Source organism: Schistocerca piceifrons, chromosome 3, assembly GCF_021461385.2.
Source record: "Schistocerca piceifrons isolate TAMUIC-IGC-003096 chromosome 3, iqSchPice1.1, whole genome shotgun sequence".
NCBI classification, from domain to species: Eukaryota; Metazoa; Arthropoda; class Insecta; order Orthoptera; family Acrididae; genus Schistocerca; species Schistocerca piceifrons.
In genome coordinates this window covers 631958208-631975147 of record NC_060140.1, presented here as the reverse complement: position 1 = coordinate 631975147, position 16940 = coordinate 631958208, and the positions used below count along the sequence as shown (strand labels likewise).

Genomic DNA, 16940 nt, shown 5'->3' with positions numbered 1-16940 from the left:
ATACTGGAAAAGCGTCGTTAGTCAGACCATCGAAATAAGCACCTTCCACAGTCTTATTAAACTTTTTATTGTTTAATTTACTTGCATGCATATGAAAAATAAAACGTCAAAAACTGCCTTCCTTCGTGATAGATATTAAACTTTCACTACCAAAAAAATTGTAAGCTGATCGATTTGGCAAAATGGGGCACATGTCCCAGGAACCTAACTACATCCATGTATGTGCGCCTAGGATTTTCAGAGATAATTTTCTAATTTTAGGATGAGTTTATCAAAACGGAAATTAAGGAGAAAAGTATAGCCAATCAGCACCAAAATAGATTTATTCTCCTGGCATGAAAAACTTGAAATATCGCACACAAGTTTACAACGTAGTATTTCAATATGACTTTGACACATAACATACCAATGTTTTTAACATTCTGCAAAGTTTTATGGGGTGTATAAATACCACTACAAACAAATTATGTACAAAGCAGTATAATCACTTAGGTGTGTAGTGATGTTTCAAAAGAATGTCAGAGATGTTTAAGGAAAAACAGTTACTTCAGATATTGTTGGAATACTGAAGATAGTGATTTGGTATGTTACTCGTGAAACAAATACACTATACATCCTATAGACACACACCACCCAGTTTGATAACAGTCTACTATATATCCATCCAGTGGAATGTACTATTTTTCTCCAAGTTCCGAAAGGATCTCGCTAGATGCTATCACTAGACAGATGAGATATAGATGTCTCAATGCTCAAAACCCAGCGTTATTTAGTGGACGTACGTATCCCATCAACTACGAAAGCGTTAACTGGGACTGCGGCTATATTCTCAGCATGTCTTGAGAATAAGCACTGGGTGTACTTACCAGAGAGATACTCAGTGCTGGTGGCGAGGACGGACGTGGTGCCTGCTTCCACGCAGTCACAGCTGGGTTACCACGCCAGGCGTCGCCGGCCACAATCTCTGACATGGTCAGTGCATTATCTGCTAACAGGTGCCCTCGGGTGCAGACCACGTACGGTGCGGCCAACAGGCGCAGGCGTTGTAAGTCGGCCGTACGCCGTCAGGACGTCAGTGTGTCAGCGTACCTATCTCGACAAGTCTCTTTGCCGAACGCTATACCCCAGCAGTACACTCCTGGATCGTTCCATTAACAAACACATAGTTTCAGTTTATTCAATTACTTTTAACAACTGTGGGATCGTATTTATATGAAATGCACACAGTTACTTATATTTCTTTACTCCATTTTGTTAAGTTAAATATATATAAAAACAAATCATCTGCCACTGTTACTGGCACTAAAAAAAAATTTCACTTTACAGTTTCCAAAACCATAGAGGAGCTGAGCCTTGAATGGAAAACCTTAAATCCAGTAATCATGGGGAAAGGATTACGTATGCCACAGTTCGAGATTGTCAAGATTGCAGCGTCTGATTGTCAGGAATCCTTTCAAATAGGTGAGTCGGGGTAGAACGAAAAATAAGTTACTTTGTACTCTAATATACCTTAGAATGTTACTTATATTCCAAAACCGACATTAAGATGTCGCTGAAACTTTTCGAACGTTTGGATAATAAAAATGACAACTCCCTTTCGCACTTTTCATTTGCGAATTGATTTACTCTTTCAGAAATCATTCATATTGACACATTCTGTTCATTAAATTATCTCAAGTTTTCTTTCAGTCTTTCATGAGGTACTCATATAACACACCTAGAGATAATGAATTAGCATTGACTGTAGAAACATCACCATAACCAGTTCACGTTATAAAAGAAACCTTTGCGGGTAATTGCACGTTCACCGAGACAAATATGCAGTGAATTGATAACAGAACAGTAAAGATATATTTTCGACAAATGCTGCCGTGCCCCTTACAATTGTCCCACTTGTACCTGTTTAGTCACCAGCAAATAATTTTTTTAATATACAGTGATCTCCAGCAATGTAAACATGTACATGAATGTATAAACATCTGAGGATGGGCGCAATCCCGAAACCAGTCGTGTGAAAAATAAATAACCTTTGATCGTAACTTGTAGCGGAAATTTTTCTACAACCTATAAAGCAACAATCACGGAGTTCAACAGCATCCACTGTGGATAAAATTCATATCACAGAACAGAAAAAGATAGACTTGGGCTCACGAATCAAACCACACAGGCAGACTACATATCCATAAATTTCATCGTAATTCACAACGGTTTTAGACTCTGTAAAAAATGTTTACCTATCATTTCTCTTTATTGACTGAAGACTGGTTTCATGCAGCTCTTGCTTCTAGTATATCCTGTGCAAGCCTCTTCACCTCTGTACAACTCTTGCAACAAACATCCACTTGCTCTTGGTTGCTGTAGACATGTGTTGCCTTCATTCTACAACTACTACCATTCACACTGTTCTCCGTAACTAAATTGACTATCACTTGTAGCCTCAGATGTGTGTTCAGTTAGCCGATTCCTACTTTTTCTCAGGTGGTTTAATATATTTCCTTTCTCCTCAGTGTGACTCAGTACCTCTTCATTAGTTATAAGATCTACCCAACTAATGGTAAGCACTCAAGTGCACAATCACCTTTGTAAAAGTTATTATCTTCCAGAATATGTTGGGTATAGCTCTAGTATTACTTGGTACAAGGCTACCCTCCAGACAAATACTTTCAGAAAGCAGGCCTACACTTTTATATTACATGTTAAAATATTTACTTCTGCAGAAAATTCTGCTTTCACTATGTTTTCTATCTCGACTGTTGTTCGTTATTATTCTGCTAGAAGAGAAAGCTCATTTTCTACTTTTAGTACCTAGTTTTCTAATCTTATTCATTCGGCATCGTCTGATATAACTGCAGTTCTGTGCATTGCCCTTCTTTTACTTTTGCTGATGTTCATCTTATACCATCCTTCCAAGAACCTAACTATTTCTATTGATCTTCGAGTCCTTCGCCCACTCTTGCAGAATTACTGTCATCAGAAAACTTTCATTTATTTCACTGAACTATAATTTCTTTTCCAAATACGTCTTTGCTTTATTTTACTGCTTCCTCGATTTACATATTGAAAATTCTTCCATCTTTTCACGTCTTTTTACTCTCATAACTGCATTCTGTTTCCTGTATCAGTTGTATAGAACCTTCCCCTCGATATGTTTTATGGATCCTGTCACTGAATTTTATAAAAAATGTACTTCAGTTGAACCTGATGAAAGCTAACTCTAAGTATACGGTTTCTTTTAATTTAGGTTTGGCTTTCTTCAGAGTTTATTCAAAGTGGTTGTGTAACTAATCCTTCCTTTGTGTTCGATTTCTCCAGAACCCAAACTGATCTCCTCCTATCTTCCACTAGTCATTCCATTCCTCCGTATTATCCCAGTGCACTCAAGAAATATAATCATTTCATTGTAATGTGGCGTCATACTGCAATGCATAAAGTTTGTACTGAAATGCAGCGGTTTGCAACCAGCTTGTTTGATGGCTGCTTCCTTTCATATTTCTTTTTTATTGACCTTTAGTCCGTATCTTCAAAGGATCGGCTCGGCATGTTAATTTATGGATTTGCCAATGTTATGGTAGCGTGTGGCTGCATGATATCCCTGTAACCCCTTTCATCTCCCCTGCTGAATCGTAACAGAAACTCATATATGTAACGAAATAATACGGTTGTGATTTGTAACAGCAAATGTAGATCTCAGGAGACAGATCATAGCGTTAAAAATCAGTGAATAACAGTTAAATGTAAAATAATCCATCAATCAAAAGAACACAGATCTGAACATTTTGCTTCAGCCGTGACACGAGAATATTGCCATCCACGCAAAAAGAACTAGTTAACATGTACGAACAGACAAATTAAAAGTTAGAACTCATTAAAAATTTCTTACATGAACAGGTGTAAGGGTAGTATGTAGCGTGTATTTCATGACAAGGGTCTTTTTTAGAATCTCAAAACCAAAACATGATAAATACATCTAGAAAAGCAGTACGTAACAAGAAACGTAGGTCACATGTTATATGTAGTGAATATGATATGCTAACAAAATGACTGTGCACAGTAAACCTAATAACATTTCATCATATACTGTGTAGGAGCTAGAGTGAACACAAGTATCACACTGAAGAGGCAAGAAGAATATACAGTATCAGAAAATCCGTAAGCGCATGAATATATACGGCAATGTAGTTTAATAAAGCTCTGTCAAAAATACGTAGTAGACCTAGCTATTACGTAGGTTTTTTTAAAAATTTTCAGAAGAATACAGGAATATTCTGGTATTTATATAACATGATTCTATTTAGAGAGAAAGATTTATTAAGACAGATACTTGACAATTTTGATCGATTCTACAATCATATGGTATTGTGCCTACATTCTAGCACTGTGTGTGACAAAATTTATACAATGGACAATAAATACTACTAAATTCATAAAAGGTGATTCAAGTACCAATATATATTAACTAATAACTATGAGACTAAAGGAGAGGGGGGGGGGAGGTGCGATAAAATTAAGAAGGAGGACGATGAGGTGAAAAGAAAACTTACAGACAATAAAATATCTTGCAATGTATAAAACCCTAAATATGAGTGCACAAACAACAGAGGCTTTCGGTTCACAACTTAAAACTGTTATATCTGATGGAAGATAGACTGAAAATAAGCCTAAAACTTGCCTCGTAAATGGAGGTTATAAAATTCTGGTAAGTATAAATATACAATGAGTAAATTAAATTACATGTAAAAATCTAGTTCACCTATTTACAAAAAGCTTGTAAAGGATGTACATGAGGGAACTACTATACAATAAAATGAATCAAATGTACAAATGTAATGAAACAAGGTACAACAAGAAACGTGTTGTGCTCCTGAAGTGTATAAGCCAAGGGTACTACTACCTTTACATGTTTAAATAAATGGTGCATCACATAAGAACTTAATGATAAATTAATGTAAAGTAGCCACAATAGGTTAGATTACAAGTGGGGACGGGGCGTGGCAATTAAGTGAATAAATATAACACATCAAAGAAGTTTTCTAAGAAATTATTTTTCTTCTTCTTTATTGTATTATTATTATTATTGTTAACAGAAAAGCCGGTGACAGGAAATGAGTTCAAATCGAAACTTGCATTTGGCCATTTTTTCCTGCAGACAGTCGTCGATGCAGAACGGCAGTATACTCGTATATTTTAACCGGGATCTTGAGTAGTTTCCTCCTTTTAAACAGATATGGTGTTTTATATTTCGATCGATGGAAATCGTAACGGGACTCATCAATTCTGTTGTGCTGTTAGTATCCTATCTATACGATTTCTCTTATTCTCTGTTGCTGCATCACGTGGGCCGAGTGAGCTCCGGGAATTCTAAACAATTTTCAGCTGTCCACTGCCCATGAAACGTTCGACTTCTACTAATCCTTTGTGATGTCCTATCCGTTCTCCGATATACATGAGCTTACAATATTCGTCATTTTACCTACGTTCACAAAACCCCTCTGACATCCGTAATATCTATAATGTGGTAAGGAGCGATAGCATTATTGGGGAGCTCAACCAGGTCGTGAATCTAGAGGACACTGCGAAATATTGGCTGTAGGGATTTATGGTCACATACTGTGCCGACACAATTCCTGACACCGAAAAATGAGGCGTTTTTAAATAAATTTTATAGATATTGTTTCAGTTACATTTCGCTACACCTCTTTGTATAACAGGCTGCCTGAAGATAGTGCAGTTCATATTAAAAATTGTTAATTTCGCTAATCTGTTGACACCTCGGTAGCTGTCGGGGGTGCTGAACATCATCGTCTGTAGTAGACAGTTCCCTACAACCTGATGACTGTGCGAACCCTCAAGCACTTTTTGTAAAGTTCTTATTGAAAGTTGACAGAAATAATTGCGGCTAGTGTGGAAGCAATATCTCATAATCACACAGGGTGCTGAATAGAGGTAAAAAGCTTGAAGAACACACTGGACCAAATTGAGCGCTGAAGTTTTATATGCAATAATGACTGAGGTTAGCAATAGGTAGAGAAAGAAAACTGTAAATCCTAAATTTTTCATCATGTGCAAATCTATGAATCTCAGCTTTCAGGACATAGCTAAGCAAGTAGTAGGTTGCCATTTGCATACTTCTTAAGGTTCTCTTAGAGATTTCTCAGGAGGTAAAAGAATGAAACCATGAATATCCCCATGGTCAGGAACTATTTTTGAGATAGTGACTTAAGCAACACAGCTGCTCCTGTACTTTTGGCAAATGCGTATTGAGAAAGCCAAATTAGCAAAGGAGTGTCATTTAAGTGACATGTTGCTCGAATGGTTACTAGAAGATATCAGCAGCTGACAGCTTCAGCGCGACTAACAGAGAGAGAGAGAGAGAGAGAGAGAGAGAGAGAGGAAGGTAGAGGGAAGATGTGTCTATAAATGAGGGAGAATCAAGGAGATGGATGGAATAGAAACGAAGCCCATTCTCAACTCATCTGTCTATTTGTTACCATTAGCCCGTAGACGGGAATACTATTACAACAGATACGACTGAACCACATGAAACTTCACTTTCTCCCGACGTGTAAAATGGTCAAATAAATTACGGGAATGCAGCCGGATGACGTCCTCGACAACACCGATATTACTACAGGTGCGCACTCCGTCATTTTCAATGTAGGAATGCCACGAGAGAGCGCCGAGCAAAGCTATTTAAAGCATCAGGACGCAGGGGATACGCAGAGAGAGAACATACAAGCCGAAACACCACACAACTAAAGATGACCAACATCAGAAGTTATTTACAGTGAACATTAATTACCAGTGGGTGAGCAAGCAGGGCGAACTCTGTCCTTCTGTTGTTTCACCAGGGAGAAGGCAGGCTTCCAAACGGAATTTGGGCAAAGACCTCCGTCCTTATTGATAAGGTCATTGCTAATTCTATCTCAACTACATCTTTTATAACCATATGATAACAGCAGCATTTCGTTTGAATGTCTCAGTTTTTTTTATCTTTATCTTCACTCGCGTTACTCCGACTGATTCGATACATCCATGTGTTGATTTAACGAATCTACAGTGGGCGGACGAATATAGAAAAACACCAAAACGCAACAGCTCACCACGCCTGATACACCAAGAGTTCTGATTATGGGACAGTCGAAAGTGTATACGTCCATTTTGTAAAATGAAGAAACCACCACAGTTGTTTATGATTAAGTCCTTTATTGTGTACACCACCGGTTTCGGAAGACTTTAAAGCTTCATAATTTGGTGTAAAACATAAAATCACTTAACCATTTGAAATCATCCTCACCCCATGTGACAACTGGGCAAAGATGCTGTCAGTCTATCAGATCCGACGATAAAACGTCGAGTTATGAAAGTTACGAGGCTCGTACATGAACATGTCTGAAGATGGCAATCTAGCCGAAATGTATCGTTCACAAAAAATTCTAAACTCTTATAGCAGCAATCTGTACTTTATTACATAATGTCTAAGAGATATCTTCAACGCTGTGGATTTGTTGGATAGTAAACGTTCTTGACTAAAATTCTAACCTATTTACTGCGCACTCTTTGGTGAATTAATTTCGGTTGTCAAAGTTCTTCGTACCAATTAGACGCTATAGCTGTCTTTACCCTTTTAGTCTATGTTTCATATTGTGAGCGTCGCTTATATACAGCGTACAAGGAGTCAGCCAGTACATAACTGAGTTCTTCGGCACGGGATGATACTGAAATTCCGCTACACCAATACCTGTCTTTGTGCGTTTGCTTTCGGTACACTTTGTGTTCTAGTGCGTCATTCGATGTCCCGTATGATGCGGCGTCTATGAATAGAATTCTTCTGTACTTTGAGCCTCTTGCGCAGATTGTTCAAGCTTTAGATAAACATGTGTAGCTGTGGCACTTTATGGGACCTGTAATCCACGTGTCATCCACTATCTGAACCGGCAACACGGCCGTCACACTGTCGACTGGTGACTCAAAAACAAGGCTTCAACTTGCCTTTAGTTAAGGTAATCCCATTTGTTATTTGCCTTAAGAGATGATTTTCGTTGTATATTTTCGGTACTCCACAAATTGTGTGTGAAACTGGCGTTCTGATCATGAGTCACGTGGCAGTGTACCTGCGTTTTTGAAACTATCTCGGCTTTACGTTCGTCCTTATGTCTTCGTACTTGAGTTCAGCTAATGTTTTTCATTTTGTGCCCTTGTTGCAGGGTGAGCGGGATAGATGTAGCATTCTACATCTACATCTATACTCGTACTCCGCAAGCCACCCAACGGTGTGTCTTTTTACATTATCATAATTCCTTTCCTCTTCTATAATAGCTGCAATTACTAATTCTATGGTTTTAGTTCGGTGGAGTAGAAAGTAGTAAAATTTGAACTGTATCCCAACTAATCGTCTCACGTCATGCGTTCTGATACAGCGAAAAACAGACGTCGCACAACGTCGCTGGAACCGGCTAGTCACCTATATGATTTTCGAGATGCATATCCTTATTACTGATTTCCGGACATGCGCACTTTATTAACTGAATGTATATCATATAATTACATCTCAAATTTCGATTCGGGTTTATAAGTTATCGACTTGTGCACCAGTCCATTGTGAAAGTCCCAGAACTGCAATGAACGACGAAGTCCATCGACCAACTCGGTGTGTGACGGTGAAGTTGAGAGTTGAGTTATCGTGGCAGACTCATTTGTAAGCGTAATCATAGTGAGCAACCGGAGAGACAGCAGTCCACGGACGAGGTACAGGGCAGTGCTCAGCTTAGTTTATTTCGTGCTCGCAGACAGCGTGGCCACTGACGTGCGGCAGAGCCACCCAGTCGCTGCCCACTGCAAAACGAAAGCGCATTGCTATTGTAGCTGCGGTCGACAGGAGTGACGTGTGATGTATCAGTCAATGGTCGTCTCCATGCTCTAAATAAGATGCTATGTCCGAACATTTTAAATCGACAAATACAACTTATTTCCCTTTGGTATATGAAAGTTTGTGATACATTTTCTATCTCTCACTAAAGAAACATACCTGAAGCTTGGACAGTGAATGTATAATGTTTCTGTGTGGAAGGCTCAACCAACGCCTTGAGAAATGTTTTGAGTGTGTGATGGAGGGAGCTATTCAGATCCACTCAGTGACGGAATTAAATAATCCAATAACCCAGCAGATGTAACTTTTTCGGAGGTAATTTGTCGTGTTTATATTGAATTCTAAGTAGCCAGATGCTCACATTCATATTAAACTGCACAGTCTCTTGTCCTCTACTCTGTAACTAAGAACGATGATTTCGTCTCAAGTATGGTAGGATATGGCACCATTTCTGTATTGGTTGGCACTGTTGTATCAAAGCTAGTCTACACATCAGTAACAGATTCGTTTCGGGAGTACAAAATAGAGCGTCTATCGTCTTGTAGCAGGTTCTTCTGAGTTTTATAAAACGAAAGTGTATAATTCGTGTAGAATTTGTTTATGAGTTGGCGGTTCTCTCGTCGTGTACGCATGATTTTTTTATGTAACAGGAAACTGATAAGAGTATTTGTACCCAGTAACAGGTTTCGAGCATCTGTTATGAGTAAGAGCATTAAAATAAATGTGAAGATGTTGAAAATACATACACTACCAAAAATATCCTGAAAAGAAAAACTTACTTATAGGTAACGTTGGTGTTTACAAAATTAGTATGACTCATCATCCTATGAGGGATAAAGAAACCCATTTTAATATCCAAAGTAGAATTACTAGTGTATTTTATCAACAAGTCACAACAACTAATCATTAAGCTATACTTCAGATTTAGTAATGTCCATCATCGCTCATCGTATTGAAAAATACGGAAACGCTTCACTCTTTTCGAACTGTTCCATTGGAGCAGTACTGTGATTGGCAATAAGACGTGTTGCTGTTTTATAAACTTCTTCTTCTAGATTTTCGCATACATAGCACCTGCTGTAAACGAATAACGTAATGATGTTTATAAGGAAAGCAACTACTCGTAGACTGAAGAAAAATGTTGAAAGAAATAAAACAATAATTGTTAACACACTGTTTCAACTCCGACCCATCTGAGGAAAATGGTGTTACTATTTCTGGAATAATTAGCAAGTGGACACAATTAAGCTTTTGGGGTAGCTTCCTATGTGTAAAGTTTCTGAGTATTGTTGTTCTCATACCGATATAGAGTGTGTGTGTATGCCTGTGTGTGTGTGTGTGTGTGTGTGTGTGTGTGTGTGTGTGTGTGTGTGTGTGAGAGAGAGAGAGAGAGAGAGAGAGAGAGAGGGGGGGGGGAGGGAGAGGGAGACTATTTTATTTGGGAACCCACGGGTCCGGTGGTGACTTTATTATTTTCTGTAATACCTGCAGACTGGCGAAACACAGAAACACTTGTGGCTGTAATGTTGTTATGTTGTGACTTGGGTGTCCGCTCTGCGCAGGCAACTACAGCTGCCTGGTGGCGGAGTTCCACCTGTCGCGGTCGGTGGGCTACCACCTGGTGCAGAGCTACCTGCCCACCATGCTCATCGTCGTCATCTCGTGGGTCTCCTTCTGGATGGACGTGGACTCCGTGCCGGGCCGCACCACGCTTGGCGTCACGACGCTGCTCGCCGTCTCCTCGCAGTCCTCGGGTAACTACACGGCGTTCACTTTCTCCTCACATGGTGCTAACTCTACTGTGCATTCTAATAGAGCGCTTGCAGTATCTTGCACCTCACTAATTTAATTAAGTTTCGACTCCTTAAGCATTTTTTACCGATGGCTAAGCGTTTTCAGTCGCAACGCGGAATCTTTTAAGTTAATAATTTTAGTCTGTTTTTATCTTTATATGATTATGCATTCTATATCAAGTTATTATACCCAGATACATGTGATAATATATGAATTGAGAACTCATGTACCAATGTCCAAGGGGAGTACGGAACATGCACGTAAACCCATAGCAAAACACTCTTTTAACAACGATTGAGAAGTCTTCAGAGAGAAAGCACGCTACTGCCGTCCGTGTCTGCCTGCAGAGAGACTGTTCTGAATTACGCTCTCTGGTACTTAAGATCTTCTCCAGGAGGACGTCGTCGTCTAGGCCTGTCTCTCTAGTTCGTTAGTTCATGCTCCTAAGCATACATTCTTTCGCTGTCTGCCACAGGCAGTCTTGTAACTAGCGTCTTACCTCTGCTTCTCTCTATTCTTGTTCGTTCGTCCTGAAATATCGTTGTTCCTTTCGAAAATCTTTTAATATTTGCCACTCACCCTGTTGTCACCTATCATATGGTATAAGTACATCCATCTGCAAGGGTCCTAATGTAAACTCTAATCTAAAGTAATAACAAACATAATTTCCGTTTGTTTATGGCTTTCAGTAGCCCCTGTCAGCAGTCTTTTCTATCCGCACACTGCATCATACGTCCTTCGACGTAAATATTCTAACATTTTTCCATCCCCAAAATCCATCTCAATTTTACTTCCATTTCTTATGCAGCTATTACTGGACGTCTTATTACATGTGTTAAATCCATTCCCTTCTTCGGTAAACAGTGAATTTTTCCATAGAAATGAATTAAGGCGCATGTACGATCACAAGTTATAAATTTTTGTGTCGGACTGCAGTACTGCGAATATCACAGTTATCGCAGTTACCAACATCAACGAGACGTTTAGATTTATTTCGTTTCTTAAGAAAACGTAGGAGATGAGGTGGATAGATGACCATATTAAATTACATCGTGATAAGATGCTAGCAAACATCCTGAGGCAGACATTTCTACCAATACTGAAGATGGAATCGCAGAATTACAAAAATATTCAGTTACCTATTTTTTGAGAGTTGGGGGCTATAGTAACAAAACAGAAGAATACTAAATCAGCAAGGCCAGAGTTCATAAATAGAGAACTCTTGACAAATTGGGGACGTTCCCACAAACTTCACTTTCTTCACTTATAAAACACCTGCTGGCTTACAATTAGGGTACCGACTACATGATTAACGGCAGCTGTTTCTTCTATACTAAAGAAAGACGAAAGAAGTAAAACTATATATAACAGAGCTGTTAGATTCAACGTACAAACTGTACCCCGGTGTATTAAACACCTGGTTAAAGTCAACACCAGAACCACTCTTGCAGGAAGAAGAGAATGATTTTCGAAACGGGGGAGTTTCCATTGACAATGTTTTTATCAACAAACAGTTAATACAGAAAACAAATCAAAATGTAGACGTAGAGAAGGCTTCCTATGAGGTAGACAGGCATGAACTTAGGAATACAGTGGCTAAGCGGTGCTTCCCTCAACACATAATAGCGTGTACCAAAAGCTTATACAAGGACACCTACTTAGTCTCAATTTATCTGATTACAGTGGCACAAATATAGTTATTAATGAGAAAGTAAGACAAGGGTGTGTATAATTACCCAAGCATTTTAACATTTTTTGGACGATGTCTTACAGAGAGGGAAAGAGTAGGTACCACCTGGTATTATGTTACAAAGGACCACTCCAAATATGCTAGCACACGCTGAAGACGTAGCCGTTATGCGAAACACAGAACGAAATTATCAAAGAGCTATTTATTTAATACTTAAGGTTAGTGAAGGATTTACCTTCAAAACATCTGCCTCAAAATCAGTAACCATTTCATCCCAGGGCAAACAACCAATGGCTTGGATGACAGAATCTTAAAAGATGCTGAACTTTTTAGTTATTTAGTCTGTAATACCTCGTACGCTTACGATGGAGATATAAAGAAAGTCGAAGATGCCAACAATGTGCGGAACTATTATAACAACACTGAAAACATCGCCGATGGAAACACGACAGAAGCTGTGGAAGATGATAGCAGTGCCGGCTGTTTTATATGGCAATGAAACGTGGATATTAAGACAGAAAGGCGGTAGCCATAAACAAGCCACAAAAATGAAATGCCTTAGAACACAATTGAAGCACACACGCCTAGATAAATTGAGACACCAGAATATAAAATCGGTTACAAATATGTTCAATACGGGGAAAGGTACACGTTTATAGCAGGAAATGAGAAGAGCATTTAGAACAATGGACAATGTAGGGATTCAGAAGGAATCGCTGAAACGATGACGATGATTATGATGGTAATGTTTATTGATGATTGATTATGTTTCGAATGGCTCTGAGCACTATGGGACTTAACATCTGAGGTCATCAGGCCCCTAGACTTAGAACTACTTAAACCTAACTAACCTAAGGACATCACACACATCCATGCCCGAGGAAGGATTCGAACCTGCGACCGCAGCAGCAGCGCGGCTCCGGACTGAAGCGCCTAGAACCGCTCGGCCACAGCGGCCGTCATAATCGATTATGATGACCTTGTCGGGCTGCTAGCACTATATGTGGGCGCATGAGAAAATACAACGGCCAGGAATATGTGTATTATAGAGAATTAATAGATAACTCTCTTCGTGCAATTTTATCACTGCTTGCTCCGTGTTGGATTACGTCACAGCCCTGAAGGTTTAGTGAAACCCACAACACTGAGAGTGGAGTATGTTTCTACCTATTTACCCTGAGGGCCCAAAGAAACTGCTATAGGCATGTGTATTCAAATACAGAGATATGTAAACAGGCAGAATACGACGCGGCGGTCGGCAACGCCTATATAACACAGCAAGTGTCTGACGCAGTTGTTAGATCGGGAACTGCTGTTACACTGGCAGGTTATCAAGATGGTGTTATAGTCGGCGCATGAGGGACGGAACACAGCATCTCCGAGGTAGTGATAAAGCGGGGAATTTCCCATACGATCATTTCACGGGTGTTTGGTGAAAATCAGGAATCCGGTAGAACATCAAATCTCCAACATCGCTGTTGCCGGAAAAGGATCCTACAAGAACGGGACCAACGACGACTGAAGGGAATCGTCCAACGTGACACAAGTGCAACCCTTCCGGCTAATTACTGCAGATTTAAATGCTGGGCAATCAAATAGCGTCAGCGTGCGAACCATTCAACGAACCATCATCCATATGGAATTTCGGAGGCGAAGGCGCACCCTTATACCCGTGGTGACTGCACAACGCAAAGCTTTACGCCTCGCCTCGGCCCGTCAACATTGGACTGTTGATGACTGGTAACATGTTGCCTGATCGGACGAGTCTCGTTTCAAATTGTATTGAGCGGATGTACGTGTACGGGCACGGAGAAAACCACATCAACCCATGGACCCTGCATGTCAATATGGGACGGTTAAAGCTGGTGTAGGCTCTGTAATGGTGTGGGGCGCGAGCAGCTAGAGTGATACGGTACCTTCGATACGTATAGAAACGCCTCTGACAGCTGAAACGTACGTAAGCATCCTGTCCGATCAACTTCATCCATTCATGTCCATTGTGCATTCCGACAGTGTTGGGCAATTCCAGCAGGACCATGCGACACCACATACATCCAGAATTGCTACAGAGCTACTTCCGGAACACTCTTCTTAGTTTAAACGCTTCTGCTGGCCACTAGACTACCCAGACATTATTGAGCATATCTGGGATACCTTGCAGCGTGCTTTTCAGAAGAGATATCCACTCCTATCCACTCCTCCCCCCCCCCCCCCCCGACTCTTACGGATATATGGACAGCCTTGCTGGATTCATGGTGTCAGTTCCCTCCAGCAATTCTTCAGACATTAGTCGAGTCCATGCTACGTAGTGTTTCGCCACTTCTGCGTGCTCGCGCGGGCCCTATACGATATTAGACAGGTGTTTCAGTTTCTTTGGCTCTTCAGTATATCTTCAGTAGCAAATGATGGCATGATTCTGATTAAATACTGATATCGTGCTCCTCAGATTCATAGTTATTTAAAAATCAATGCTACCACACGGGAAATTAATTTTCCCGATCTTCCAGCCCAGTCAAGACGTTAAATATTTACGAGTTTTCAGAAGAACGCTCTTTAGTCATTATCAAACGATGACTCCCATTTGCTTGCTGCTTCTGTCTTTATATAGCGGTTTTACCATGTAGAAGCATTGAAAATATTATCGTATTTGGCAATGGACAAGGCTCCTGTGACATCACAGCCCTGCGATCGCATGTGACAATAGCACTGCGTTATAAGAGAAGAATCTGCAAGCTTAAGGCAGTCATCTCTTACCAATGTCACAGGACAACGCTTCAAAATGTGAATATCTGATCACTCGACGCAGCTGGAAGTTCGAGAAAATGTTAGTGATTTATATCGCCAGTATACCATGTATTCGTACACAAGTCGATAAAGTCAACATTTTTTGAGGGGGACACTCCTGCTGTTTGATCCATTGTGACGGAGAATGTACCATTCTTTCTATTCGATCCTGTGATTACAGAAATTTGACCCTCTGCATATTTGTTGAGAGGCTTTAAGTGTGGTTCAGTCTCCTGTTGAGTAGTGCTGGGGTACACTGATGTTTTGCAGCCGGCGGTCGGGTGTGTGGTCCAGCTCCGCTAGAGCAGTGCTCTCGGCATGTTGTAGGCATCCAGAGCGGGCTGCCGCAGGTCAGCTACGTGAAGGCCATCGACGTCTGGATGGGCACCTGCACCGGTGAGTGGCCGAGGCAGCGCTGCCGCGCCCCCGTGGCGCTCTTCTGCACGCCTCCTCATGCTTGCACCAGCCAACACCAGTACCACTACGGGACGCCAGAGTCAAGGTCGTAGTTGCACATGCCATGCACTGCACAGCTCAGCCTCCCGCCGGGCAGGCTGATGAGATATAGCGGTATTTCTCCTACACTCTGGTCAATGTTGTTACTGTGTAGAGGTAAAAGGTATTGGCTGCCTTGGGTAGCTTGTACGTAACTTTTTATAAATTTAAAGTTTTCGACAAACAAGTAAAAGCAATTCCTTAAGGAAAACATACCTCTGAAAAATCTTGCGGTATTTGTAACACTGTCTTATCAAAACAAAGTTTCCACATATTTTCAACACATTTCACGTTTCAACACATTTCACACAGATCCTATTGGAAAATATCTTATGCACTCGGGGGATGATCTGAAATGGAAGGTGAAATGCAACGTGTGCAATTGTCTCAGCTGTAATATGACGCCACAGATAAGAAAGCGCTGTGTCAGTACATTCACCACCCGTTCCCCCCTTCCACACTACTGGTGGTACTACAGTGCTATAGCTGTTACAATTAGCATGATGGCTACGGTCGCAGGTTCGAATCCTGCCTCGGGCATGGATGTGTGTGATGTCCTTAGGTTAGTTAGGTTTAAGTAGTTCTAAGTTCTAGGGGACTGATGACCACAGATGTTAAGTCCCATAGTGCTCAGAGCCATTTGAATTAGCATGATGGTGTGACGATTATACGCTGTACCTCTTATCAAAAAGAGCAATGTTAATATTCCTAACCGATGTAACTCATTTTAAAATAATTCTCATTTATTGTTCCATCTCATTTGTACGTTTGTAATTAGATTACATCTTTCGATCACTCAGAAACATCTTGAGATCCAAAACAAAGTAAATCTGAATATTTACAAACGAATATTTTTTAGAATTAGTAGAAAAGAGAAAAAATTGTAAATATATGTAGAATTTACCTAAGAAGTTGCACCCGAACCCGTTTTATTTACTCAAAACCACATATCAGATACTGTGTTTCACAGTTGCTCAAATGGCTCTAAGCTCTATGGAACTTAACATCTGAGGTCATCAGTCCCCTAGACTTAGAAATACTTAAACCTAACTAACCTAAGGATATCACACACATTCATGCGCGAGGCAGGCAGGATTCAATCTTGCGACTGCAGCAGCAGCGCGGTTCCGGACTGAAGCGCCTAGAACCGCTCGCCCACAGCGGCCGGCTTTCACAGTTTCAGTCAATATTTTAAATTGATATATGTTGGAGTTAAAAACATATAATCTAAACGGCATAGGATAGCAAAATTATTAAATGTGGCGAGGGGAGTTGCAAACGTGCAAAGAAGGCAATCCGGGGGGAGAGAAA

At 40.4% G+C, this 16940-nt stretch overlaps 1 protein-coding gene across 1 annotated transcript in view; it reads left to right on the top strand.

Annotated features, from left to right (window-relative positions):
* Positions 1-16940, top strand: part of LOC124788906 (glycine receptor subunit alpha-3-like) — a 723618-nt gene that overhangs the window by 624937 nt on the left and 81741 nt on the right. The window contains exons 7-9 of the mRNA XM_047256189.1: positions 1327-1461; positions 10429-10620; positions 15462-15530. Of these exons, the coding sequence (XP_047112145.1) occupies positions 1327-1461; positions 10429-10620; positions 15462-15530 (396 nt within the window). The remainder of the gene's footprint in view (positions 1-1326; positions 1462-10428; positions 10621-15461; positions 15531-16940) is intronic.